General features: G+C 43.5%; 1 protein-coding gene across 17 annotated transcripts in view; it reads left to right on the top strand.

The window, feature by feature from the left end:
- robo2 (roundabout, axon guidance receptor, homolog 2 (Drosophila)) overlaps positions 1–27,971 on the top strand; it is a 287,075-nt gene that overhangs the window by 237,282 nt on the left and 21,822 nt on the right. For 8 of the 17 annotated variants that reach the window (XM_035623147.2, XM_035623148.2, XM_035623155.2 and 5 more), the window contains 15 exons: positions 1,997–2,133; positions 3,276–3,287; positions 7,124–7,248; positions 8,887–9,058; positions 11,374–11,579; positions 12,529–12,610; positions 12,711–12,876; positions 13,071–13,237; positions 14,484–14,605; positions 16,353–16,584; positions 19,449–19,573; positions 19,668–19,839; positions 20,854–21,042; positions 21,937–21,963; positions 24,800–24,842. In XM_035623147.2, coding sequence (XP_035479040.2) covers positions 1,997–2,133; positions 3,276–3,287; positions 7,124–7,248; positions 8,887–9,058; positions 11,374–11,579; positions 12,529–12,610; positions 12,711–12,876; positions 13,071–13,237; positions 14,484–14,605; positions 16,353–16,584; positions 19,449–19,573; positions 19,668–19,839; positions 20,854–21,042; positions 21,937–21,963; positions 24,800–24,842 — 1,977 coding nt within the window. The remainder of the gene's footprint in view (positions 1–1,996; positions 2,134–3,275; positions 3,288–7,123; positions 7,249–8,886; positions 9,059–11,373; positions 11,580–12,528; positions 12,611–12,710; positions 12,877–13,070; positions 13,238–14,483; positions 14,606–16,352; positions 16,585–19,448; positions 19,574–19,667; positions 19,840–20,853; positions 21,043–21,936; positions 21,964–24,799; positions 24,843–27,971) is intronic. The other 9 variants (XM_035623156.2, XM_035623151.2, XM_035623161.2 and 6 more) reach the window with 3 other exon arrangements.

The raw sequence follows: 27,971 nt of genomic DNA, 5'->3' as shown, positions 1-27,971 counted from the left end.
ATGTTGTGCTACCATCCTATCTGGAAGGCATGGTATGTGAGGTTCTAATTTTTATTAGCTTGTTTTTTTGTCCTTCATCTGACAGCAGGCTTGTCCCGAAAGGTGATGTCCTCATTCCTTTGGATGCCACTCACTTAGAATCAAGAATAAATGCTTTATTCATGTTCCCTACCATTACCTGAACTGTACATCCCCTCTCCCTAGAACAAAGCTTTCAGTCATGACTCAGTCAAATAATCATTATGGCTCCTTAAGTACCTGTGTGGAGAGGTGGAACTGGCAGTCGGAGTTGAGGAATGTGCTTCAATAAAGCTGCCTTTGAATGGTTGCTCAGGAAATGTCATAACAGCAGACGAAAAAGAAAAAAAAAAGTAAGACATGGATAGACAGGACAGATTAGTTCTCCAGCTGCCAGTGGCAAGCAGCCATCAATACACCTGATGGCCGAGCAGAGGGGTCTTTCCCCCTCGGAGGGGAAATGGACCGTAGCGTACTGTTTCACTAAAGTCACTTTAGAAAGAATTGCCTCTTAGTTTATTGCCACATCTAACTATCAAATATATTATCCAGAGTAAACGGTTTTATATTATGTACAAAACCCAAGTTTAATACATTTTTTTATCTTTGCATTAATCCTTATCTTTTTTTTATATATGTGTGGCCAAAGCCTAATGTACTTAGTTCCTTTAGCACTCTTTTGTCATCCAGAAGCCATTTTAAGAGCATAAAAGAGCCCCGCTGTAGCTGGGTAGCATATCTCTTCATTATGATCAACGTGGCCAACACAGTTTGTTCTCAAACCACTATGTGACTGCATTTTCAATCTCTCAGTATAGTTTGTCTGTGTTGGGAAAAATCGCTGCTCTTTTATGTGTTTTTAACAGTTGTTATACTGCGACGTTGGGGTTTTAAGGCACAGAGGCATACACTATAATAAAAAAAGATATTTAAAGCCCATTGTGAACAAAAAAAAAACTCTGACTTGTGGATTCGAAGTGGTAGTATCAAAAGAAAGACACTGTGGCAGACTGCAGTGCATACATCGAATGGCGAAAGGCAACACAGACTGCACCAATTTCACCAATATTGTCTCATTTTTCTGCACACTGATAGTGTAAAGTATTTCACAAATGGAATAGAAATGGTCAGGATGGCGTTAAAGGGTCAACACAGTGTCAAGCTCCAGCAGAGTGGCCCTTTATCTCCTCATCTCAACTCTGTTCTCAGTGTCTGTGAGTGACAGACTGTGGACAGCAGAAGGGTGTCAGGCTGACAGACCACCATCACAGAGCCCCCACCATCCCCCCCACCACGCAACTTACTCACTGTCAGGCCCCTTCAATTACAGAGCAAACAAGACCCAGACAACAAACCAGACCAGCATCACCCCCTCCTGTCAACTGCCATACAATTCATATAGGTCTGAGCGCACGTGTTAAAACACACAGAAACACAAACATTTGAATCCTGCAGTGGAATTGAAATTGCGGCCAACTTTTCCTTTGTGTAGTTGCTATATCAATTCAGTCAGTCAAAAATAACATACAGGTGCAGATCTGTATAGAATCATAGCAAACATACATTCATGAACATGTAGTAGTCGCAAAAAAGGCACACACACACACACACACACACCTCTGAATATGATTCAGAAATATACACACAGAGAGAGGGAGAGAAACATTTCATGAATATTGAACAGGTTTTGTGGGTTCCAACTGAATGCACAGCTCTCTATGTACCGTGTGTCATTGTTGAATAATTGATCCTCCTTGCAGTCTCCATTTGTCATAATGAACAATTGTGCTTGTGTGTACCTCTCCAAGGAGGAACACACTTTTCATGGCTGCTGCCGACGCAGTTCAACAAGCTTGGCTGGAGTGTTGAAACACATCTTTGTCACAGGGTTAATGTTTTTCCCCTTAAGTTTTTTTTTTTTGCATTCAACACTGACTGGGCAACTTGAATTTCATGATGTTTCATTTTTTGTTGACAGGTATGAGATCAAGTATGACAAGGACGACTATGTGCTGAGAGTGAAGAAGGCTTCCGTTAACGACGAGGGCATGTTCACCTGTATGGCAGAAAACCGCGTGGGGAAGCTGGAGGCCTCCGCCACTCTCACAGTCCGAGGTATGAAACACCTTTCCTTCCCTTATTATTTTTCACATTAGCCAGCACACAACACAGAGAGGGGCCACGGACCACTGTGGTTACCAATAGCAAGCGTTAGATTGGCAGTTTACTCCGCAAGGTCTCCTTTACACAAATGGAAATCCAGAATGCTGCTCCCACAGCTGAGAGAGATGTTGACAGTCTATGAATCTCTTTAATTATTTACATTTCCAAGTGCAGTGGCGACACACTCTACCACACAACCCCCCTCCACCCTCGTGGTGGTCCGCTAGCCACGCTACCCTCCACGCTGAAACCACCAAGTCAGCAAAGCCATTTCACAGATTACTGGTGCACGCCGCCAGTCCCACACCTGGGGTTTGCAAGGTTAATAAAAACATTCTAACCATAATTCTCCCTCTTTTCACCACCCTTCTTCCCATTAAACCCAAGTGTTTAAGGTCCCAGTGGAGCGCTTTAGAGCGAGGGCCAGAGGGAGGTAAAACATTTTCCTGGGCTGATTTGTCTTTTTTAACCATTTTTTTGAAGCATCCTTGTGTTTTACTTGACAGTGAAGACATTTACAGCAACACAGAGAAAACAGTGGGAAACCATTACCTGCATCAACTCTTCTGGATAGACTGTGGGGGTTTCAGGGTCCCACATGTCTGACTCTAACCCACATGTTGTCTTTGAAACCATCTTTATTTCTTCCGTTCTTCTTCTTGCTCTCTCTTTTCAGCCCTGTGCATCAGCACTAGTGATAGACACGCCCGTGATCACCCGTAGAATGTTAGATTTCATTAATGCAAGCAGTGAAGATCCAGTAGTATATTTGTCTCAAAAGAGCAAAGTGCCTGCCCCCACAAAGATTTTGTTTGCAATTGCACAAAGTTCCTTCCTCATTCAGAGGGGTGAGAAACAGAAGCTTTAACAAAAAAAAAACGGACAAAAGCTACTGAATCCTCTCTGTCATGTTTCCCTGTGCCAGAAATGTGTTGGCCCCAACACACAACATGTCATTCGTTCTGACTTTGATTTCTTTTTTGTCTCATTTTGCTATGTTTGTTCTGTTCCTCTTGTTTTGTTTTACGTGTTTGTGTGTCTGCGTCCCGATTTGTTTCTGTTGTGTATCCACTCCTCCATTGTTGTGTCTCCAGCCCGCCCTGTCGGTAAGTACCCATCCTTCTGATTTGATCCCATCCTGCATGCCCTCTCCATACACACCACTGCACCTGACTGCTTGACAATCAATTACCGTTGCTGTAACATGACTGTGTTTGATTGACACACGTGTTACACTACATTGTGTAGCCTCTAAATGATTGTTTACTAATTGTGTTTATTGTTTGTGGAGACTATTAGTTAGATTACTAACACAAAAAACCTGTTATACTAGGTCTGTCTCTTGATTTGATCAGATATATATCAAGAAGTCAAAAACAACGATCCAGGGGATGACTTTATTTATGGAGATCTAATTCATTATAGCTTTGATTATTTGTGTTTAATATATTAATTTTTGTAGGTTTCTAGTACTTTGTTTATGTGTCCGCAGCCATGAAACAGGCTTGTAGTTGCGATCAAAATGGAGGCCCATTTGGAAGATGGGTGTGGGCCAACGTATGAGTTCTGACCTCTGAGTAATCAACAGTGAGTACTCATGGGTCGGAACATCAAGATGTTGATGGGTGTTGCAGCTGGTGCGGTGTCACAAGATGGTCTCTCTTGTTATGACTTGATCTCAGCTGACGTCACCGGTGTCGGTTTCAGTGACAACTTGCCACAGCGCGGATTTATCAATTGTAATGACTCAAATGTTCCTGTTACCAGTGCAGCTCTGAACCTGAGGCTCCTGAGATTCTAGACCTAGATGTCCTTTACGATGAGCGAGCGAGCTGTCAGTCTGAGAGTCGTAGACATTCTCATCTCATATGGTCCAGGACGTGTTTAACTTGCAAGTCTTGAGGCCATCTGTGGATTTTTGGAACAGAGAGCTAAGATCTGTTTGTTTTGGACGAGCCTCTATCCTTCTGAGTCCCACAACACTGAGCCGAGAATCTCTTTTTATTTCCCCAAAGATGGGGAGAAGGTCAGGGCAGAACCCAATCTGATACATTAAAGATATTAAATTAGCAGAGAAAGTGAGTGAAAATGGGCAGAAGGAGAAGAGGTGGGACTTTGAGAGTAGACACAAAAGAAATGCTGGAACCAGAAACATACACCAGGACAAAGGAAGGGAGAGGAAAAGAATGGCAGAAGTGTCAAGACAGGCTTGGCTGGCAGAAAAACCCAGACAATGCCTCAGTCGCATGACTTTGGTTTGCCAAAACAGGACTGGCTGTTATGTGATTGTCAAACTTTCAGCTTGGAAGAAGATGGAGGAAATTACACATTCACTCTGCCTGTGGGAAGAGACAGTAATTGCTGTCGACCTCTGAATAAAATATGACTCAACGTGGGATTTTTTTTTATACGAAGAAGAAATGCTTCAGAGTTTGGGTGCACCGAATGGATGTCTTTCTCTCTGACCATTTGTTCTTTTCACCCTGACTGCTGTTATGCTGAGCCTTCTCCTATCCAGGCAGGTGTGACTTGTCATGAATTAAATATGGGCCCCCGATCATGTGTTTCCTTAGGAGGGGACAGGAAGGAGCCTCTCACATGTCATTAAGGGTCTCCGAATCAAAACAGGGGCCAGTGTGAGTTAGCTCTGAGCCAAGCTGTGAAACTGTCACACACTGACTTCCTCTTGATTTGTCTGAGTTTTTGATCTATGCTTCTCTGTGGGCCTCCTCCTTATAAAGCATCCCCCCATAAGTATTCAATTAATTCTTTAACGTAATTTAAAAGGTGGAAAGGGAGATTGAAAATAGTGCCGCTGGTATAGAATGATGAGCCCGAGATTAAACCCAGGCTACCAGGAAAAACTAAGGATGAGAAAACATTAAGTAAAGAAAAAATGTATCAGTAGGAAACATCTTCATTTATTTAATATCTTAGTAAAAAAAAAACATTGGCTACAATAATGATGATTCACAGATAGATTTATTTTTTTTAGTTGGTTTCTGAAAACCACCCTAATAATTCGTTTTCGACGTCCAGCTGTAAACAATCATCAGTACAAGCAAAAACCAGTTATGAACCTCAAAAACATTCATAGACCTCAATTTTGTGTGACAGTGTAAATAGATAAATTTGGAGGGGTAAGAAGGGAAATAAGGAAATCCTGATCCTGGGACGGCCCTGGGCAGCACGGTGACAGTCTGACACTGTAAGGTGTTAGGCCTTATTTTTAGCCAGTAATTAGTAATGCAGTGTGTGGGACGGAACAGCAGAGATGGGAGTGAACCGAGTCCTTGCCAGAGCATGATTTAAGAGCTCTGTATCAGGCCCAGCATTGTGAGAGCCGCGAGATATCCAAGCTGCAGAAGGCCAAACGGAAAGGCAGTAAATTTGCAGCCATCTGTACCATTCCCAACGTGTGTATCTTTGACAAATACACATCCCCCCAAAAGGAATTACATGGAGGAACCAGCCAAATGGGAAGAGTCTGGGCTTGCTGGAACCAGCTGGCTCGTCAGCGAGAGGAAATCCGACGAAACAAAGAATGCAAGATGTTGCATTGCAACAATTCTCAATTCATCTTTTTTTTTCATCTGTCATACAATTCCACAACAATCTGATTTTGTTCATGTTTGTCAAAACATAATAGCCTCTACTACCCATTGTCTGCACTCACTTGGGCTTACGGCTGAAACCTTTAATTTGTTGACTCTCGTTATCTCTGCAGGAACCATGTTTCCTCCTATATCTCACTGACGTCTTTATCTTATCTGCAAACATGGCACTTGGCAACAAGGGACCCCAAGTGACAAGCAGAATAAACAAGCAGAGGTCTTGTGTCGCGCAGTAAATTACCTCAGGTCAAAGTTCAGATATTTTCAGATTTTCTAATTTTATATTTGAGGTAATTGTAATAATATCCTGTAGTCACAGTTAGGATTTGCATGTGACTATACACTGTAGCTGTTTAACAGGTGGTTTATTAATGTAGAATATGAAGGCTGGTTAGGTTTTATTTTGCCGCCATGCTGGATGCCACGTCATCTTTTCCCAACACTTATTTTTGTTTACTTGGAATCAGAGGTTGCTATGGGAAAGCAAGCACTCCATATTCCGTTATTATCAGCCTCCGTTTGTTTATGGTCCTCTTAAAAAAAGAAATCATGATAAATGTTGCTTTCTCATGTGAAAATGCGGGGACAGTTTGTCGTGAAAGTAATCCTCCCTGATTTGCTGTCAGGGATTGAAGAAAGACGGCGGTGCACACCAAAACGAGCTTGTATCTAATCTCCACACTCTTCGCTCTTTATTAGCGAGCTGCATCTGTCAAGTTGTCGGTCAGAAATGTCTCACTCGGTCCTGCCTGTGAGCGTGTGACAACTGCTCTGGCTCCGACGGAGTCGTGAATGTTGACCGAGAAGGCTTCACACTCCGACTTTTAGAGTTAGATCAGCTTTTCAAGCCACTTCTCTCTTTGACTTTTACATGAGAGGCCTTGTTATGCAGATTAAACTCTTACATGTGAAAATTCACGATTGGCCCTGTGTGTCTATACCTGTTTGTAGTGGTGGATGTTTCCTGGGCATGGTTGTGCCTTTGTGTCGTCTCAGAGCTAAATGCCATGATTGTGACCAAGGCACTTCCACATGTGAATGCCAATGTGGCTGTCATTCATTCAGCCTCAGTCTCAGCTGGATGAATGGCCAACATGGTTACCATGGAAGTGATAGTTGTAACAGTCATTGTTCTCCCTCTGTTCAGAGCCTTTAGAGAGCAAATTGATGGATATAACGCTGCATGGAAGCTCTGGACAGGACTCCCATTTTGATTTGACCTTGTGGTATATTGCTTGATTTTGCTTGAAAACCCACAGCCCTGATGTTTGACCTCACCCTGTATGACTGGTCTGCTAATGCTGGTGTTTTTTGCCCTTTGACTTTAGCTGCACCCCAGTTCGTCATCCGTCCAAGGGACCAAATTGTGGCTCAAGGCCGCACTGCCACCTTCCCATGTGAAACCAAAGGAAACCCTCAGCCTGCTGTCTTCTGGCAGAAGGAGGGAAGTCAGGTAAGGGCAGACAACCTCACTCAACCAAAAAAAAATGTCAGTTTTTTTTTTCTCTTGTGCAGGCAGCTTTCATTATTTACTGGGCATTTTGTGTTATCAACACTCAGTTCTTTGTTTGGATTCCCTTCGCTATATGCACAGTTGTTGAGTGCTTATATTCTCCTGCCCAGCATATGAACACAGTCCTTCAAATTACACTATCTGTCGTCAGTATCTTTACAACAGAGACACACACACACACGTACCTTTGTTCTCGGGAGCCGTCAAACGACAGTGTGCGTGGCAAAGTGCTAATCGGTTTTCCCGTGACCCTGCACTGATAAGAACGATCCTATCCCTCACTCAAGCAGATAACCCATTCAAATACCAGGGTGTCCTCACACCACTCAAGAACACTGCCAATTAGGAGCCTGTTGAGGCTTGTAGATGAGCCAGAGATATGATTCAGCTCTGGCTGAGGTTCAAACACACTCACACACAAAGGCCAACAGTTACAGCAAAGTCCTCTCAAAAGAGTGAAGAAGGAAGACACACGGCTACATGTTCACACAAACATTCTGTGTGATACTCACCTAATTTGCCCCTTTGCAAAGGTGACCTAAACGTATGACTCACTACTGAGTAATGTTGTGAACATGCTCAGATTTTTATCTGGTGTGTATCTCACATTGTCATTAAAGATGAGACTTTCGAAATGAATGCACCATAAACACCTTTGCGCAAGCAGTTGCACATCCTCTCCATCTCGGCACTTCTCTGCCTCAACCACACTGACGTATGAAAGGTATGCAGGCGTTTGTTGAGAGAACAAATTAAAGCTAATTAAATGCAGCAATTAAATGACAGAACGGCCCTTTTCACACTCTTGAGGATAATGCACTGTACATCTCATGTGCTGGAAATGTGTAGAGCCCAATTAGAAGGAAAAAAAAATCAACAACAACGCCAAAAATAACCAACAACAATTTGTTGCATTAAAGCGATTAGGTGTAATTAAATCCAGCTAATGTATTTGCTGGTTACATTTGGGATGAAGAAGGAATATAAAATAGAAGGGGTTAGGGGGATAGAAAATTAAAAACATAGAGGTGATGTTATTAATCCTCTGATCCTGCATATTTACTATAAATGTGTAGGATTTATTATCCCTTTTTCTTTGGCCAAGGCAGGTTTATTTAGATAAAGGCAGTTCAAAGTGCTTTACATAATGCATGAAAACGTCATGAAAACAACTGCAAACTGTATTATATTCTGTGCAACTTCAACTTGTATGTGGTGAACACTGAGTAGCTCAAAACCTCTGTGGAATTGAAGCAAAAAGGAAAGTAGTCATGAAGAGCAGAAGAAGTAGCCTTCATAGCACAGTGGAGCCTCTGGCTTGGCCCAAGAATAAGTATGAAACCAAATCATCAAACTGTGGACAGGTTGTGCAGTTTGTGAGGTTGGTTAACCAAGTGATAGATGCAGTTGTTCAGACAAAAGCCAGAGAGTCTGATCTGTGTGTATTTGAGTGTGGACAGTACTGTATGTGTGTGAGTTTGGCGCCGATGAGTGTGCATGTGTGAGCGATTTGTCATGTTTCCAGGTTGTACTGGCTCCGTGTTCTCACTAATTGGCTGTTTGTTCGTCTTCCTGCAGAATTTGCTCTTTCCAAACCAACCCCAGCAGCCCAGCAGTCGCTTCTCAGTGTCGCCCAGCGGAGACCTCACCATCTCATCTGTGCAGCGGGCTGATGCTGGTTACTATATCTGCCAGGCCCTGACCGTTGCAGGCAGTATCCTCGCCAAGGCTCAACTGGAGGTCACAGATGGTGAGGGGAAATCGACGCGCACCTTCATCGGTGCCAGCACACTACGGCAAACTACAGCACAATATTGCACACAACTTCACAACACTACAAATCTGGTGAAGCTGACGCATCTGTGGATACAAACACTGCTTGATTCTCTCCTATATGCATGTAGACATTTACCCTTCTACAAGTAAACTATATATACCAACATTGAAGACATCTGATTTTAGTTTGAATGTATTCAGTTGGTTCACGAGAACATATCATTTTTTTTCTTTCTTTTTATTCCACGTGCAAGAAAAAAGAGAGCATTGGTTTAAGGAATCCAAGTATGCCCATGACCTTCAGTAGCTGTGTTTTTGCTCCATGATCTTTATTTGTTTCTTCTTCTTTTTTGCCTGACACAATTTAATAGAAAAATGTCTTCTTTTTCTTTTGGAAAGGAAATTTAGTGTTGCCCTTGAGTATCATGATGAGTGGGCGAGGTGCTAGTAGGTGTGTGATTGAGTCGGCAACAGAAAGAGACGCAGAGAAAGTGATTGAGTTAGTGAGAGACTACGGTTTTCTGTGGGATGAATGACGTGGTCCTGCGAGGGTGTGGGTGTTGTGATGGCAAGATCGACGGCCATCCATAAGTCTACTGAAGTGCCTGCTACCAGAAAGATTGAACGCACCAACGAATCACTTTTCACAAGATTTAGTCAGATAGAGGAACAGAATTGGTGTGTCCCTTCAACATCACATTTTACAGACATACTCTGGCTTATCAGCAGTTAACTCTTTCATTTGATGTTCAAGTATCTAATGTATCAGATGTGTGTCGATCAAAATCTTTTTTTCCTGTAACAGAAGACATGTTAGCAAGACGGCTGTTAGGCAGGTCTAAGAGCAAAACAGGGAGATGAGGGAAGAGTACATCGGGGCCAGGGTGAGGTCATGGCCACACCTGCTGCAGTCCTTATGTGATTTACTACCCCGAACCCTGACAACAGTCTGTGGAGTTCAAGGAGATCTGTAATGAGAAATTCCTGATCCAGAGACCGAAGGCTTCGGTCGAGCCTTGCCTCCTCCCTCTGTCACTCTCACATGCCTTCCACACATTCATCAGACCCATAAAGTCCGAGGGCCGAGCAGTGCATTCCGCTTGTGCGCTTGCATCTGTCAAATCCAGCTCACTGTCTTCTCTTGATAAGGAGAGCTCCCAAGTCATCACTTTAAACTTTTCATTAACCAACATGGAAGCACGTCATGATTTAGGCTATGTAGTTATGAGACAAAAAAGGCTTCGTTCACACCACTGTATTTGAATAATGATAAGTAAAAAGAAAAAAAGTGAAATATCATTATTAAAACTGATGTGCTGCAGTTGGCATGTGGCTGATAATATGTAATGTTTTCGGCACAGCTCTTTTCTTTCTGCCTTAGGTGACCTCAAAGCAAGGGGCAATCGTACCACAGCATAAGTGTATCGCTTGGAATCACTTCCTTTTGTCAGATGTAGCTTCCAGAGAGAAAGTAGGGGTGGAACGGAGGGTGTAATAATGTGTTGAAAGGTTATGAAGGTAGACTTGGTAATTAGCCCCCGCAGGTCTGACATCATTAATCCATACCTCCTAATTAATGTGGGTTCTGTGGTGCCAGGGGGACTCCACATTATTCAACTCTAAATATATAAACTGCTAGAGTGCCAACTCTCTCTGAGATCACCTCTGACATATCCACTATTTCATAGAAGGAACCCACAGGGTTTTTTTGGCACATTATGATAAATGAATTTGTTCATGTAAACAGAATTCATCACAGCATAAGAATCCGTCCAACGAGCTGAACTAGAACAACATTTTAAAAAATGTTGTCTCCTCTCCTGTTTACACCTCATACGAATATGATAGGTTTTTAAGTAACATATCGCAGTTGAGATTGACCTTTTATTGTGCCCCACACTGCACATAATGAAGTATTTATCTGAACCACACTGAGTCAATGGGCAAGAGTCTCACTGCCAAACTGTACCACAGAGTCTAGAGTAGTGTATAAAAATAAGGCTACCCAGGCAGTAACTGGAAACTGCTTAGCATCCATCCGCCACATCAATGAAACGAGAAAACACTACTCAGCTTTTCTTTCCCTTCTTCCTGGAAATACTGGATATGATCATTGTTCTGCGGTGCAATTACAAGACCTGCAGAGAAAATAGTCCACTTTACGATAGATAACCACATCCACCCCCTGCGCATTTTATGATCAGCCGTGTCACTCAGTTTATTCTATAGTGAGACACTTTAATGCTCGAGAACGATACACATGTTCACATGTTGGTCTTTGTTCCGCAGTGCTCACAGACAGACCGCCGCCCATTATTCGCCAAGGCCCATCCAATCAGACACTTGGGGTGGACAGTGTGGCGCTGTTGAAGTGCCAGGCGTCAGGAGACCCCATCCCCTCCATCAGCTGGCTGAAGGATGGGGACAGTCTGCTGGGAAAGGACCCCCGCATGTCTCTGCAGGAGCTGGGCAGTCTGCAGATCAAAAACATTAAGGTATCCGTTTTTCTCCTTGTCCTTTTTTACTTTGCTTCACCTTTCACCGCTCTGTTTTTTCTCTTGAGTTCTCACAGGCCTGTGAGTATCTTAATTGAAGGTGTTCATTAAGTGATATGCATTTGTATGATCATGCAACACTGCCGCATACAGGGTTTGTGAAATCAGTTTGGCCGTGGCTTAAGTGTAACTTTGATGAGCAAGAGCCTTAAAGAGATGAATTGGCAGCATTGATTTTTTTTTGACAGCGTTACTTATTGGCACGGGCTCAGCTGTACAAGGTTGGATGGACTCCAGCTGTAGGATAGAAACATGTATGCACTTAGAGCTGCATACACATGTGCGTATACACATACACGCTCAGACTAGATTAGATTTAAAAGGCTCACATCTTCTTTTCCGCACTCTGAGGCCTCAGCGGAATATCTATTACGCTTGATGAAGCTGCCGACCACTGACATGTTATTTAATAAATGGAAGGAAGGCACAGGGACAAAAACCAACAAACAACCAAAGTTCCTAAGAGGGATGGGGAGTCAGGCCAGCTGTCATCGGTCCAGGGGGTTCCAGCAGCCCACCCTAAATTAATTAGCCTGGCTTTGTTGTGGTCGGCAGGACAGTGGAGGAATAAGGGGGGTTGGAAAAGTGATGGAAGGGTGGTGAGGGGAAAATGGAATTCATTAGGAAATTAGTGTCAGCACTTTGAGGCACTCACATATGACACACAATTTGCCCCGCACGAGGCAGCCTCGTGAAGTCGCCCCATCACTTTTAAGTGTGTCAGCGAAAGATCACATGTATTCAGTCATTGATCGTGCTTTCAGAATGTGTGAAATGAAATGGTCCTTTCAATAAAAAGTGCCATTAGTTGCATCATCAAGCTGTGTGTGTGTGTCTGTATTTGGTTTTATTCATATACAGTATGTATGTGTCTTCTACTTTGTATCAGCTTTCAGACTCTGGGATCTACACATGTGTGGCCACCAGCTCCAGCGGTGAAACATCATGGAGCGCTTTCTTGCAAGTCAAAGGTACAAGATGACACAATGATTTCATGTTGTTATGTACAGAAAAAAACCCTGTTATTTCAACTTTATTTATCTTTCTGTCTGCTTCTCTCCATCCATTCAGAATCAGGTGGCGTGTTGGTCACAAAGAACCATGATGAAAACGAGCTTCCAGGCCCACCATCAAAACCTCAGGTCACTGACGTCACCAAGAACAGTGTGTCTCTGTCCTGGCAGCCGGGGATGGTCGGAGCTTCGCCGGTCTCCTCCTTTGTCATTGAAGCCTTCAGGTTTGTTGTAGCAGTAACTTCCATCCGTTGCACACTGTAGACAGTAGTCTTACTAAGATATGGATTGTGGGTATGAGTATAATATCTCTCTTTTTTTTCTTCTTTGTTTCGATTTGCTTGCATGCACTATAATGTAGCGCCTAAATATTGTGGGAATATTTGTGTTGATATAACGTTCTTCTCTTTGATTACAGTCAATCAGTGAGCAACAGCTGGCAAACAGTAGCAGACCATGTCAAAACCACCCAGTTCACTGTCAAAGGTCTCCGCCCCAACACCATCTACCTGTTCATGGTACGAGCAGTCAACAGCCAGGGCCTCAGTGACCCGAGCCCCATGTCGGAGCCGGTCAGAACACAAGGTAACTTGAATTAACATTTGTATGAAAATTATTAAATATTAGTTACATAATGAACCTATGGAGTACAAGTCTAGTTATTTCGTAACCATTATCACACTTGGTGTGTGGTTTTCTTTTTTTCGTAGTGTAATTTCTGTTTCTACTGATAGGGGAAGGTCAGTGTGCACCTCTTCAAAGTGTGATACTTATCAGGCCCTCTCAGCAATCTGCTGTGAATAGCTCCACTGAATTACCGGACAATTTTACAGAGGTCAAATTCTCCATCTCAGGGTCGCTCATTAAGACTACACTTTAGCAATTATGTAAAATAACCATGTCTACTTCTGGACGGTCTAACTGAGTTAGTGCTATCCCTGCTATGTTAATGATCATAACAGGAAAATATGACTGCCTCCAAACCCAACGAAGATTTGATTACAGTTTCGGACAAACCCCAGTCTCCAGATTACATTGATATGATAATTTGCCTGCAAAAAAAGAAATATAATAAAATAAGCACGCAGCTTGTGGCCGCGCTATGTCAAATGCAAGCCAAGAGTGTTAAAAAAAAGAAAGGAAGTGGAATCAGTTTGAATTGCCACATATCTCTCTCATGCTGAGGTGAAGGTCTTGAGATGATATATAGACGTGTTTATTGACATTGATGACAAATTGATTTTGCACTTATTTCTAACTGTGTTTGGCCTGTCTAACCCTATTAGTGTGGCCTGTAATTCATGGGTGTTTTTTTAATGAAGCTTCTTTGAATTTCAATTTCCTCTTCTGAGTTTTTGTTTTTGTTTTCCTTTAGTGAATAACTCAAAATGTGGTTTGCTTCAACCACACATATTTCATATCTCATATACTTCAGTTCTTCTAATTACTTGTAAGAAGAAACAAATGCATGTGCAAAATAGGAAATTAGCCGTACAATAGTGTTATATTGTCATTTTACAAACAATATGTCTGGGGGTCTCGATGTCAGAGTATGTTTACTGATTTGGTGGTTCAGTCGGGTTCCAGTGAACACAGAAAAGTCACAAATCTAAAGAACTTTGTCAACCCAGGTCTCCTTTCTTTTATCCAAACCAGACTCGTACCATAATACAAAATATAATTAGATCATTGTAATGCAGAGGAAGTTTCTCCTTTTCAAATAAGGAACTGAGTGAACACTGAAGTGGAAGAAAGTGGACAACGTTTTTTCTTCTGGATGCTTATGTCTCTCTTTTTGTGTCTCTCATATTTCTCTCCGGCTCCCTCGCAGATATAAGCCCTCCAGCTCAGGGCGTCGACCACAGGCACGTACAGAAGGAGCTGGGCGAGGTCATAGTTCGGTTGCACAACCCCGTTGTCCTGAGTCCCACAACCATCCAGGTCACATGGACGGTAAGTGCCAGTTGTCATCCTGCATACAAGAATAAAACTATGTACCTGATGCTACACTGTCACGGAGAATGAAAATCAGTTCTCTGTGGTTTCCAAGTGTCTCTGCATTCTTTTACATCTTTGATTTTTCAAAACTGAGTCATAAAGTCAAGATAGTTGATGTTAACATCAGATCTCTCTTTGAAGCAACTCCTTGAGGTCACCGTTTGTTTTATATGAGGACATTTTAGTCAGGTTGTTCCCTTAGGCTTTGCAATATTCTAATTGGTGACTTAAAAGTAACTGAACATCAAATAGCTGGAAACGGCTTCTTTTAACCACAGCAAGCATGAAAAGAAATGTCAGAGACATCTGGATGTTCATCAATCTTCCACGTGTCTTCATCTACATCCCTTTTAAAGCCAAGACTTTGTACAGATAAAACTATAGAGATTTTAAGTGAACTGCATTTTGTGAATATGATTTTTTTCCCATACCACCTTGAGATGATGCATCAATCTTCTTTTACACTCATGATTCAAACAACACAAGCACACATCTGTTCTCTCACAAAGCATGTACACATGTTGTGTTGTTTGCCTCTCCACAAGGATTAGCGATGTCTCAAAATTAGACACGTTTATTAAATGTGAAAAATGAACAGCTACGGCCTTGGCTAATATGTTTTTTAATTGTATGGTAATGAGGACAACAAAGCTATTTATATTCCTCAAAGCTGAGGTGTTCACACAAAATGTGCGCAAGTTTATTCTGATTGCGGTGATATAAATCACTCAGTTGCAACTATTTACAGTACACACCCTTCACTTGGTGGCATGGGGTGCCTGTTTCCATTTTCAAATGAACCACATTAGCTCTTTTCCTGGAGACATGTTTATTGACCCCTATAATAAGTCTCACCCCAAGACTTGGTGGCTAATTTAATGCTAAAGCATTGCTTTATGATTGTAATGTACAATCAACACAAAACATGGCAACGTGATCAATCAGGGGCCCTTTCAGTAAACAGAGGGGCCACTCTCGGAGAGCTTTTATATTCCCAAATCATTCCATTAATAAAAGTCACCCACTAAGCAGCGAATCCATTTTGCTGATTTACTCGGGCTGCACTGGCGAAAAACAGCTGCTTAATATCCCACTTGAAAGCCCTGCTCACTTTTTCTACTGTTAACAAGCCATTACAATGAGTTATGCCCCCAATCCTCCTCTGCATAAATTCAGATTTTCTGTCTGGCTAAATGGACCCTTAAAGTTATAAGGGAGGGGTCCGTTATGGGTTGCAAGACATCACACTTCCAGTCTCTCTGTCTTTTCTATGGGACAGATCTTTTGTTATCACGTCTGCTGTGTATTCCCCACATGTCCCGTGGGTGTCTGTATTTGCTGCTGCATTACACTTGCATACTCAAAGTCAACATTAGATGGTGGTGAGGCCTGCTTTCCAGTGTCACTAGTTTGTATTAATTATACATATGAGACACGAATATGTCCTTCAACGTGGAATTACGAAAGACTTTTTAATGGAGGAGGGAACTTTTGCTTTGGGTCGGGAATTGTGCCTGCATGGTAATGGCAGGGTGTGAATTGAGACAAGTGTGACATAGCTGTTGATAAATGGCCAATTAAACAAATAACGGCCTTTTAAGTGTAATGTCCAATTGCATTACCTAGTTGCTGACCCAGATTATGTAAACGAAACCCCCCCTTTTTTTGCAATGAAATAATCTCCCATCATTCACTTTTTCAGGTGGATCGTCAGTCCCAGTTCATCCAGGGTTACAGAGTTCTGTACAGGCAGACATCAGGGCTGCCTTCACCAGGACCCTGGCAGACGCAGGACGTGAAGGTCCCCTCTGAGCGTAGCGTCGTCCTCTCTGCACTCAAGAAAGGGATTGTGTATGAGATCAAGGTTCGGCCTTATTTCAACGAGTTTCAAGGCATGGACAGTGAATCCAGGACAGCGCGGACGACCGAAGAAGGTACGAAGAGGGAGAAGTTAGAGTATTCAGACTTGCTCAGTTGTCAAACTGTGGTGTGTCCACATGGACATGACGTGGGATGATTATGGATTTATGGTTGGCTTTTCTGTTTCTTTTCTTTTTCTGTTTTCTTATTCATTCTATCACATTGGATTCTGAGAACTGAGGGTATATGTGAGAATACATTTGCGTGTATGTTTTTGTGCCTGTCTGTCTGACCTTCCTACTGTATTTTTTTTTATGATTGGTGGTGTTAGTGCCAAACTACTTCCAATCCATCACCCAGAAGCCACAGGCCTGAGCTGTGATTGGACACAACACACTTCCTCCTGCGAAGATGATCTGTCGCCCAAAGCTTGATTCGTACAGGGCCTGACAAGGCCACAGAGCAGTGTGGCACCACAACAACAACACACACACACAGACACGCACACACACACACACACACACAGGGCTGTATTTTAATGAAATGCATCCAATAGCATTGCACCAGCCTTTCGTCAACCTTCAGTTCATTTGAAATTAAATTATGATTTAATTTGAAGACACACAGTCCCACCACGGCACAAAAAAGACAAACACAGGCTCTTTATACTGGACACAAAGCCCATCGTGCCACAACGTATTCACGCCTGCATGTATAGGAGACAGTTCACATCCTGTCGGGGTGACAGACCCATTTATTACCTCCTTCTCAAAGGGACTGTATCTCCTGTGGCCAGCCAGTGTACGCACTGCTGTAGTGGAACTGCCATCAAATTGCAGCTGTCCCCACCACACACCCCCACACTGAGACACGTATACAGTAAACCCATACATGCCGACACGCCTCCTCTCCCTAAGGCCTCCCGAACCTGCATGTCACAGCTATTACCAATGCTGATAAAGCTCCCTGCCTCTGCTCTATCTGCATCCCCAGTCCCTCGGAGAGCTCGGACACTTTCTATTTCTGTCACAGGCCCGCTGCTGTACCTGGTCAGCTGAGATAGCTGACACACTGTCAACCACACAGCTGCAGGGCTCCTCAGAGACCTTGGGACCAATGAGAAGCACAGTTAGATGGATAGAGAAGTCTCGTTCAGAGGGTGATTAAACCCAGGTCTAATACAGTTAGAGACTCCCCTGAACAGGTCCAGATGGATGCAGGGGGTCACAGTTTTCTCGGGGCTCAAATGCCATGTCCACCTTGATCGTCGACCTTCATTCTTTTTCACACATTGTCTCACTCTCCCTCTGGACAGTCATGTCATGGCTGAAAACCATAAATGAACTGTGGCAGCCATCTGATCCCCACTGAATGATTGTCTAAGAATTCACCAAGGAGTCCCATCATTTATGCAAAATAATGCTTATTTAGATGGAAGGGAAATCAGTCATGTTTGTATAAATGTTCATTTGTGCGGACAAATGTTCATCCATGTTAATGGCAGGTCCACAGCGTTCCTCCCACACCACCCACTGTTTTGCATTAGCTATTGGTTTAGTTGGGGGTTTTTTGTATGGATATGTTATGTTTGTATTCCTTCATCAAGCAGCAAAGCACTGTGTGTGCATGAGAGACAGGGGGTCACATTCCTGCCTGCCATACATCACTCCGCTAATGGCTCTATTAGCACAGCCTCCCAGGACCCTAATGAAAAATGTGTATTGTTTAGCACAAATATGCATGATAATAAGCTGCTAAATCATTCATAACATTAACTTTGAACGACATTGTCTCTGATGGCTGCCACGCACCGATCCACCACTTTGTCACCTGGATGTAATTCAGCGTCGGAGAGCCCCGAGGACGATGGTTGATCAGATGCTCCCTCCGTAGATTGTTTCTAATCTGGCCAAGGTGCTGGGTTCATCATTGGACCCATTCATCTTCCACCGTGCCAGGGCTCCCTGGCTCTCTGGGGGACCGCATGGCCAATCGCACTGAGGGATGAGCACAGATTTACAGGGTGACACGTGCCATTTTGGATGGAGGCGAGGTGAGGGAGAGGCAGCTCAGGAGTAATTGACCTGTCAGTATTCTGCTGTGGTGCCGCTCCCCTGCCAGCCACTGCGGAAATGAGAAAACATTATTTTTAAAACTCTATTTCCAGTTGGGCCAACTGTTATTTATTTTTCCTCTGTTGCACCTTGTGGGGTCGCACGATTGTTGCCATCAGAATAACAACAGAGCGAGGTTTATGAAAGCTTGGACTTGTCTTGTTTCGATACACTCCCTGCCTGTCCGTGGACCGAGCTGATTCATTTAGATGAGCCGCGCTGTGAAGCCTCCGTCTGATCCTCACCTACTGGCTTTAGTTTCATCTGGCTGATCGATGGAATCAGTCAATATGTTTACTGAGACCTTGTTTCCTTCCCCTAAAATGTATTTTCTTTTTTGTCATATTTCCTTCTTGTCCGCGCTTCATCCTATAACCTCGTTGAGTGCCACCATGGCGGGGTTAATGATGGAGTCTTAGCTTCACGGAGCTCTTTCCTGACTGTGCCAGGATGTCATTCCACAAATCAATACCAGTATTCTATGTGCAGCTCCACCAGCAGCCTGGAGCCAGAGGATGAGATATTAAATAATAGTGAGATGTTAAAGATAGGCTATAGCCATGTCAGACCTGCCATGGTCTTCATGCAAATCCCTCTTTTAATGAGACATCTTGACAGCCTTCAGGCACCTGTGCCATCCCAAAGAACCATTAACCCGCAAAGTATTTGTGGACTTGTGTGAGTCTGATTGTTGCTGTGTGCATATTTCTGAGCTCCTCTTCAAACATATTTAGATGTACCATAGCAATTAAATACTCGCTGCCTGAACTGCAACAGAGTATATTTGATTGTTGACCTGGTGATTTTTGTGCCTCCTATTTCAGCTCCCAGTGCCCCTCCTCAGCAGGTTACAGTCCTGACCGTGGGAAACCAGAACAGCACTTCCATTAGCATCTCCTGGGACCCCCCTCCATCAGACCACCAGAACGGCCTCATACAGGAGTACAAGGTCTGTTGCAGCAAGTCAACATGCACTTTCATTTCACTTATACAAAGCCACATGGAATCAACTGCCTTCTCTATTTTCTCCCTCTCTGCTTTAGATCTGGTGTTTAGGTAATGAGACACGTTTCCATGTGAATAAGACCGTGGACGCAGCCATTCGCTCTGTGGTGGTGGGTGGGCTGCAGGTGGGAGTGGTGTACCGAGTGGAAGTAGCTGCCAGCACAAGTGCTGGTGTTGGAGTGAAGAGTGAACCTCAGTCTATCATCATCGGTAAGACTGAGTGATAAAAAAAGTTCCCCCCCAATGTTCACAAAAAGCAACACAACAGTTTCCAGTGTTAGGGTACGAGATCATCAGAAGAATAAGAAACATTTCATTGAACACTATGAATTGCCAAATTTATCATATTGTTAAAATATCACTATTTTGAAATGTGGTACGACCACCTATGATTTATGTGGAACCGAGGCAGATTGTGCCTGATTTGACCCATAACTGATGGCTTGGCCTGTAGCATGTTCTTATTTCCCCAGTGTCACTCACATAATCCATCTCCCAGAGCAGAGCCCCTAAGCTTGCAGTTATAATATGTTGTGTGTTTGCAAGTCTGTGGCTGTGCAGATGGGTGTGTTCCTGTGGTGACACAGTAATACGATGAAGAACTTTTCTGCGTCTTTGCACGCATGCACATTTAATATGTGCCTTTTTTGTATGACTTTGTTTCTGTTGATGTGAGGGAACATTTGTCCGAGCTCTGTGTCTTCTCATGCTCAAAGAAATAGTGTCAAGCAGATAGTCAGGGTGAGCAGCGATTGGAGATCAATACAGACCGGGATCCTCTCTTCTCATTTCATATGGTGTGTTTTACCGGCAATAGAGTGAATTAGGGGCTGAGCTAAGCAAACAACCTTCTCATCTGGGGGTTTGTTATAAGCTTTTAGGCTTTGTCTTTTTCAGTCTGCACATTATATTTCACTGCACATCCTGTAGATCCTGTCCAGCTCCCTTTGTCAATACCTCAGCTGAAATTCATCAGACCTCCTCGCTTTTCTTTGAGCTTAATCTAGCCCTAACCCTGCCTTGATGTATCTGTAGGTGTTATTTTCTACGGAGTGAAGAAGTGCAACACTCCCAGGGCCTTTCGTCATTATAAGGGGCGCCTGCGTTAACTTTCACCTTGAAGCAGCAAATCATGCACTGCAGCATTGTTATATCTTGCCTCCTTCCAGTAGCTATCCGCCCAGCATCCCATTAATGTTGCCGGTTTTTCCCTTGTGCCCCCAGGTAAGGAGTTTCGGGACGTGATTATACATGGAAACCGGAACAACAGCATCACAGAGCAGATCACTGATGTTGTGAAGCAGCCTGCGTTTATCGCCGGTATTGGAGGCGCCTGCTGGGTCATCCTCATGGGCTTCAGCATCTGGCTCTACTGGAGGAGAAAGAAGAGAAAGGGTCTGAGCAACTACGCAGGTTAGACTGATCATAGTCACCTATGCAAATTAATGCTGACACTCTGCTCCTGTGCCTTACGAAAGAATGGAAAATTCTTCTACCACTCGACAAATGATTATTTTATTCCTCTATTGAAGCATGAATATTTTATTACTACATTCACATCTTCCTGTCTTAATCAGTACAGTTTTGATTTAATGGTGTAGAAGCTGCTGGTAGTGAAGCTCAGATGGCTATGGTGCGCAAACCTCAACAGGGAGACAGATGTCAGCGTGAATCACATCCAAAGGGCTACCGTTTTTGACGAATCCACCCACGGTGTTGGTTAATAGCCCAGGGTGATTGAGCTGAGTGGGCAGACTGGACTCTCTGCTGGTCACTGAAGCTGGAGTTCGTCCAACTCTCCTCCCACACACTGACCCTGACATCTTACTTGAGCGACCCCAGTCAATACTAGCAACCACCATGTCCACATACACTGCCAAGGGTAAAAGATTAATTAGGGAGCAGAAAATGGTAATGAACTGACACATTTATGTATGCGTGCATGGTTGTCTGTGCAGCACAATATTCAAGAAAAAATCAAGAGAAGCACATGTTTATACATCCAAATGCAAAGTGTATGTACAGTGGCTGCTACTATCACTTTGCTTGGTTAATTTTGTCTTCATTTCTGTTTGTTACATGTGAGTTTTCTTTGGTTTGTGCCACTGTCTCTGCACCCCTGTGGCCTCTAAGCTGGCTGCTTTTCTTGGCTGATGCTCTGCACACTGGGTGACAATGTGGTCTTACATTGTCTGACCCTCAGCGCCTCTCGACTTGGCCCCCATCCCCAGTGTGCAGATACCCCCAAAGCACTGCTTATCTCTGCGGGCTTTTAACGCACAACTTCTCTGTCTTCTTGTTTTGCAGTTCAGTCCTTCACCTTCACCCCTGCAGGTACTGTTCATTTGTCCCGTCTCCTCACCCTACCTCTATGCAGATCCATCTCCTGCCCGCTTATAGTACAGTATATGTGCTTGGATTGTCAGACTGATGGTCATGGCTAATGCAAATCCAAACCATATACAAACGAAGGGATTCAAAGCCACCATAGAAACAAATTTACAAGTCAAAGAAATCCACATTTGTTATTGGCCATGACCAGGGCCCCGCAAACTGAAACTCTTGTCCCTGCCCAACCCGCAGCCTTATGTACATTATGTGTTGTATTTATTGTGTATGTCTGTTTTTGAATGAACTTCCATCCTGTCTTGTGAATCTTAAGTCTTGTGGTTCAGGGTAAGACTGTCCATTTTCTTCCTCCTCAAATAACCATTTTGCTTTTTTTATATCTTCTGAAGACTCTAATAATTTTAAAATTAATATATTTGTTTCTCTAGGTGTCAGTTAGGCAGCAGGGTTAGGTTAGGGTAAAGATTTATCCATCCCTTCTGTTTAGTTTAAATGTTCCTGTGACGAAAGAATCACAACTGTAACTATATGCGTTTTGCTTCGTTGGCCAAATTTCTTTTACCACGCTTAGGGGTGTAACAGCGTTATGTCACCATTTGACCTTTGTTGAATTAAGTGGCACCAACAATGCAAAAATCATTCATCTGTGGATGGAGTGAATTGAGACAATAGCAGCTGATCAAAGACCCAAAGGCCTCCTTCTTTATTGTATCTGTGTAACTGATACATATGGTTCAACGGATCAGGGGTCAGCCCAGTGCCCCTCTTCTTTCTGTTTCCCGGATTTACCATCACCAACTAAACAAATTTTGGTTAAAGTACACATGTAGCAATGTGGTTACTGTGGAACATACAGCCAAATCCCAATTTACTGCAGTCTTTCCACAGCAGCACACCTTAGAGAATCATTATAATTCACTAAAATAGATCTGAGTGGCAAGCAAGGTGAAATATAGCAGAGATTATACAGTTGGTGAGGTATCTAGAACCTGAGCCAAAGTATGGCTGAAGAGTCTCGCAGTGCTGCTCTTCTCTCTATTGACAATTAGTTGATGTATCAGGAGTGTCCTGTTTCGGCCTCCTGTCAGTAGGAGAGGTAAATCACTACACTGTTGTGGCGCACAGCCAGCAGGAAAAGAGATTTGATGGAATTTTTATATGCTGATTATGTCCACCCTTCCTTAATGCTTATTAAAGGGGATTAATCTGTATTCATATTGGAGAAAGTGCTTATCTGGAAGACAGAGGCGAGAAGCACAGCTATGCCGCCATGTCACTCTGGCTAACATAAAAGTATTCCACAGCAGCCTAGAAATGTGCCTGAGCACAGATAGGGACTTCAGAGGCCTCCCCGCTGCCGACTTCCACCTCGCCTCCTCCTCCTCCTCCTCCTGTCAGTCGTCTCTCAGACGGCAGAATTCTCTAATGCAAGTTTGTTGGTGGTGGAACAGAGACCAATGGCTTTAGCTATGATTAAATAAAGAAAGCCAAAGTCTGTGTCAAGCTGTCAACGCTGCAGTATATTGTATTCAGACAGACCTGCAATGTTTGTTTGTATCTGACTAAAACGATTGTTAGCAGTAAGTATTTGAATTCCAGTTGCTTGTATTCAGCTGCTTAAACCTGAATGCAGTAAATAAACTCTAAACTATTTTTACATGCATGCTAGACACATTTTGAATTGTGTTTCTCCTGCTTAAAATCCTAACTCTCTGTTGATGAGCGAGGAAATTGGATTAAGTAAGCCTAGGTAATGTTGATGATGCATTAAAATGTCCTGCTAGCAGCCTCTGTAATCTACTGTGGGAGTTTCCTCCCCCTCTCATCTGCGTTACGACGTCACCCACAGAAAAGCCCCCTCTCTCGTCCGTGCCTGGGCTTGTTGTGGAATCAACCTGAATGAAACAGAAAAGAGAGGAGGAATGACTCCTTCTCTCTTTTATCTCCATCTGTGGAACACATGAGCCAAATTACTAACAGCTCTCCTTCTCTCTCTTGAGTAAAACAGCTCTCTTTTTTTTTCCCACCCTCTCTTTTCCTCTCAGTGGTATGAGGTGATTTCCAAAACTCTTGCTGCTTCTCCATGTTTCCTGTGATCCACTGAAGTTCTAACATGTTTAGAAGTCTTGATGCTGCTTTGTCATCATGGCTCAACAGAGATGAAATAGATCCTCCGCAGCTGTCGCTCACCCTGAGCCATGGAGTTTTACCAGCCTGACAACGAGCGGCCCTTGTTATCTATTGAGCACTGTAATGGCACAGGCCACATGCATAATTTCTGGGGAGCCCCGGCAGCCGTAGGATCAGTAACTCAGCCTCTGCACTTCTAGATAGGGAATCCAGTGTGATTAATGAGCCCTCTGCCTTTTCTAATCATTTTTTTGCTGAGATTTAATCACAAATCTGATAATAACTCAGCAGCAAAACAAGAAAGATGGAATGAGTTTCCCCCTCTCATCAGGCGTCTCGTCCTTGAGGAACACATGACGTCTCCACTTAATACAAAGCAATATGCCGTCCTCATCATTACACTCCTTTTTTTGTTTTAATTTTCATGAGAGGCATTGGATGCAGAGGGACATCTGCAACCCTTAGTGAAGCCATTAACTTTGTAGCTGTGTAAGAAAGAGTGAGCAGATGAATACATAGCTGTTGAAGCGCAAGGGGAAACAGGACAATACTGAAAATACAATGCATCTTATCTTAATTATGGCGATAAATACTGGTTGTTTGCTATGTATGCTAGAAATCTCAATATCTGGCGTTTTCTCTTTTCCCCCCCTCGTCTTTTCTTCTTTCTCTCTTTCTTTTCTGTCTTCAGTGACATTCCAGAGAGTTGACGGCGGTCTGATGAGCAACGGAAGGTGAGTGTCCTACCAGAAACAAAACCGCAACACAAAAACCAGCCATCAATAATTATGTGAAATATCACAAGTGAAAAGAAAATTGATTATAAATCATTATTATCTTTACATGCCTTTACACGCTTCCTCCACAGTCATGCATCAAAGTCGTCGGCAAGCTGCTCTTGATTCTAACACTGATAAATGACTGATAGGTTGATGGATATCCAATACCTGTTTGTGTGCCTACCACGCAAACTGGCGTGCAAATGCACACTTCTGCCGCATCTCCATTCATGCATCGACAGATGAAAGCATAAATCTCCTCAACAGAATTAACAGAAACAATTTAAGCAGAGAGTGTTTTTATTTTGTCATTTATCTTCCGCTGCTGGCTACAGGCAACCCAGGAGCCCCCTGGAGTGATAAATTTGCCTGTCACCTTGCGTGGGCGGCTGGGATCTGAGCACATGTAATAATGTAAAAATAATTACCCAGGGGAGAGGTGTGTGGCGGTACCCCACTTGCACCCCCATATAGCCGGCTCCATTTCCGCGTATGTTAGTGAAAGCGAGAGGGGCTACAGAGAACGGGGCATATCTCAATGACACCAGTTACTGAGCCGTTGTGGGTATTCAAGAGACTCCCCTGAGAATCACAGGTCTTCCGTTTATCTCCTGCTTATCACACCTGACTAGCTACAACCTGCAGGACTCAACCAGACGCTGCTAACTAAATCTGACCCTGTGTGTCTCTGGGCTGTTGGGAACGTGTGCACTCTGCAGTCTGGTTTGCAGCAATTTTGTATTTATGCTGTTTTCTTTCTCCCCCCTATTCTTTTTTTTTACTGCGAGCATATGACTGGATGCCACAATGGACAATTTTGCCTGTATTGTTCTGCGAGCTGCCGGCAGGCTCTCAAAGAATTAGCCACGCCACTCGTCATGCCTTTTTCTCATCTACATTCTGCTGCAGTGTTTTTCCTTCAATTTTCCACATAAGTGGTTCTGATTCTTAGTCCAGCAAATGGGACTTGAAATGTCTGTATTTGTAGTGCTCTGTATTTGTCATAATGTTTTTAGCCGGTAGAAGCGACTGCCACAATTTTCACAACACTGGAATAGGATGCAGTCTGGGAGACACTTAGTCTATCACGAGCCTGCGATCCGTTCGTCACACCAGTGTCATCAAATCCCAGATGTTGCAACTTCCCCATCTGCCCTGAGAGTGAAAATGCGCCGCAGAGTATCAGAGGAAAACGTGTTCATTTGTTACATGAGATGTTTATTGCATTAATTAGACAATAGCAAATGAAGCCACGTCTGTTTCCAGTTGCTCATTGGCTCCTGCCAAATTTCCCTGACTGAACAATTGCAGTTAATCGATCACAAAATAAATGATTCACGGATGATGAATAGGCTGCAAATTGGTAGGTCTGGACGATTTGATTTCGGCTGCTCAGTTGAAATTGATAAAAGCCGATATGGGCTCATTCCATATCCCCCTGCCAATAGGGAGATGGTAATTAGGAGGTAGTAATAATTTCCTATCTCTGCACTGATCAATATTTTAGCAAAGTAGATTTACTTCTATAAAGCAGAGTGAACAGGTTTTACTGAAGCTGTTGCTATGCAGATTCCTTTACATCCCACAATCTCAATGCCAAACGACAGCATGTTCCCTGAGTGTTAATCTAGGAAGTAGTTTGGGTTTCCCTCGCTGTAAGTGTTATTTTACGTCTAGACTTTTAATCCAAGTTCCATTCACTAGTCTGGCCGACCATAAACACCTGAGTTATGAAGTTGCTTTGGAATTAATATCGCTCACTTGGCTTATTTATGGGAAGCTCAGCGTCAGGGGCTGTATTTATGGTTTCCCACCCATCACAAGTAACTGAAATGTCGAATAGGAAGAGGGAACGCTCCAAATCAAATTTTATCTGCCAAGGTTGCCATCCATCCAAGATAGGTGTCAACTTTTCATTAGACATATGACCCAGTGTCCACCTCCCAACCGCTCCCCATTACACACACACACACACACACACACACACACACATCTAATATCACCAGTAGGAATCGTTCTTATTCTAATTATCCTGAGCAGGAATTCTGCTGTGTGATGAATACAAGGACGATGCAGCCATTTCCACTGTCAGCTCCTTGTCTTTCAAATGGTCCTTTTCTAGTGGGCTGGGGGAGGACTTGCTGGAGCACACAGGGCGAGTGAGAGTGGAGAGCGGTGATGAGACAAGGTCATGGTCTTTTATTTTAGACAGTGCACATTTATGGTGCAGTCCTTCCTGGAGTCTATACATTAGAGAACAATGCGCTCTCTCTTTTTCAACTGCTTTTCGTCTGACAGATGCTAAGTGCACAAGAGTCTTGGAGGAGGAATGAAAAGAGGAGGTGGTGGTGGTGGGGGGGGGGGGGGGGGGGGTGAAGGGGAAAAGGGGGGTTAGGGAAAGATGGTATGGTGAGAGAGAATGATGGCAGTTGGGAAACATGGCAGCCAGAAACAGACGTAGAAAGATGGGGGAGATGTATTACCCTATAAAAGTGCATGTGTCTGATGCACAGCCATCAATTTGAATGACTTGTTTCTCCCGAGGGCCTGTTTTGGCATTCAGGAACCACAGCGAGGGTTCTTAGCTTGCCAGGGCTTCCAGTTCATTTGGACTCCCCCCTCTATTGGAGCTCTTCTCAATTAGAACCTGTGGCTGAGGGAGAAACTCGCTGTAGCGTGCCCATTACCTGCCCTTGTCCTCAGGGCTTGACTCTCTCCCAGCCCCCCAGAGCCAACACATCACCCCACTGGAGCTGAGACAAAAAGCCCCATCAGGAAGCCAGGCTGCTAACTACTGTGTTACACCGTTTTTTCAGAATGCACCAGTGTATCTGTAGTCTGCTGCACACAGCACTGCCGGGCACTGACAGCGGGGTGTGCTGTGTTTCTGGGAAAGCAATCCCATCCGCTTCATCACATGTGGTGCTTGTCTGACCATTGCAGAGTGTGATTTATCTGAGGGAAATGAATGACTCCCTCAGCAAAAATACTTTTGTTGGGTCTATTGTCTGCACAAAATGTGTTTATTTTTCATCCTTCCTCTACTAAGTCAACTAGTAATTATAGATATTTTCATCAGATTCG

Source organism: Scophthalmus maximus, chromosome 11 (assembly GCF_022379125.1).
Source record: "Scophthalmus maximus strain ysfricsl-2021 chromosome 11, ASM2237912v1, whole genome shotgun sequence".
Taxonomy (NCBI): Eukaryota; Metazoa; Chordata; class Actinopteri; order Pleuronectiformes; family Scophthalmidae; genus Scophthalmus; species Scophthalmus maximus.
The sequence above is the reverse complement of the archived record's forward strand: the minus strand, read 5'-3'. Positions and strand labels throughout refer to the sequence as shown.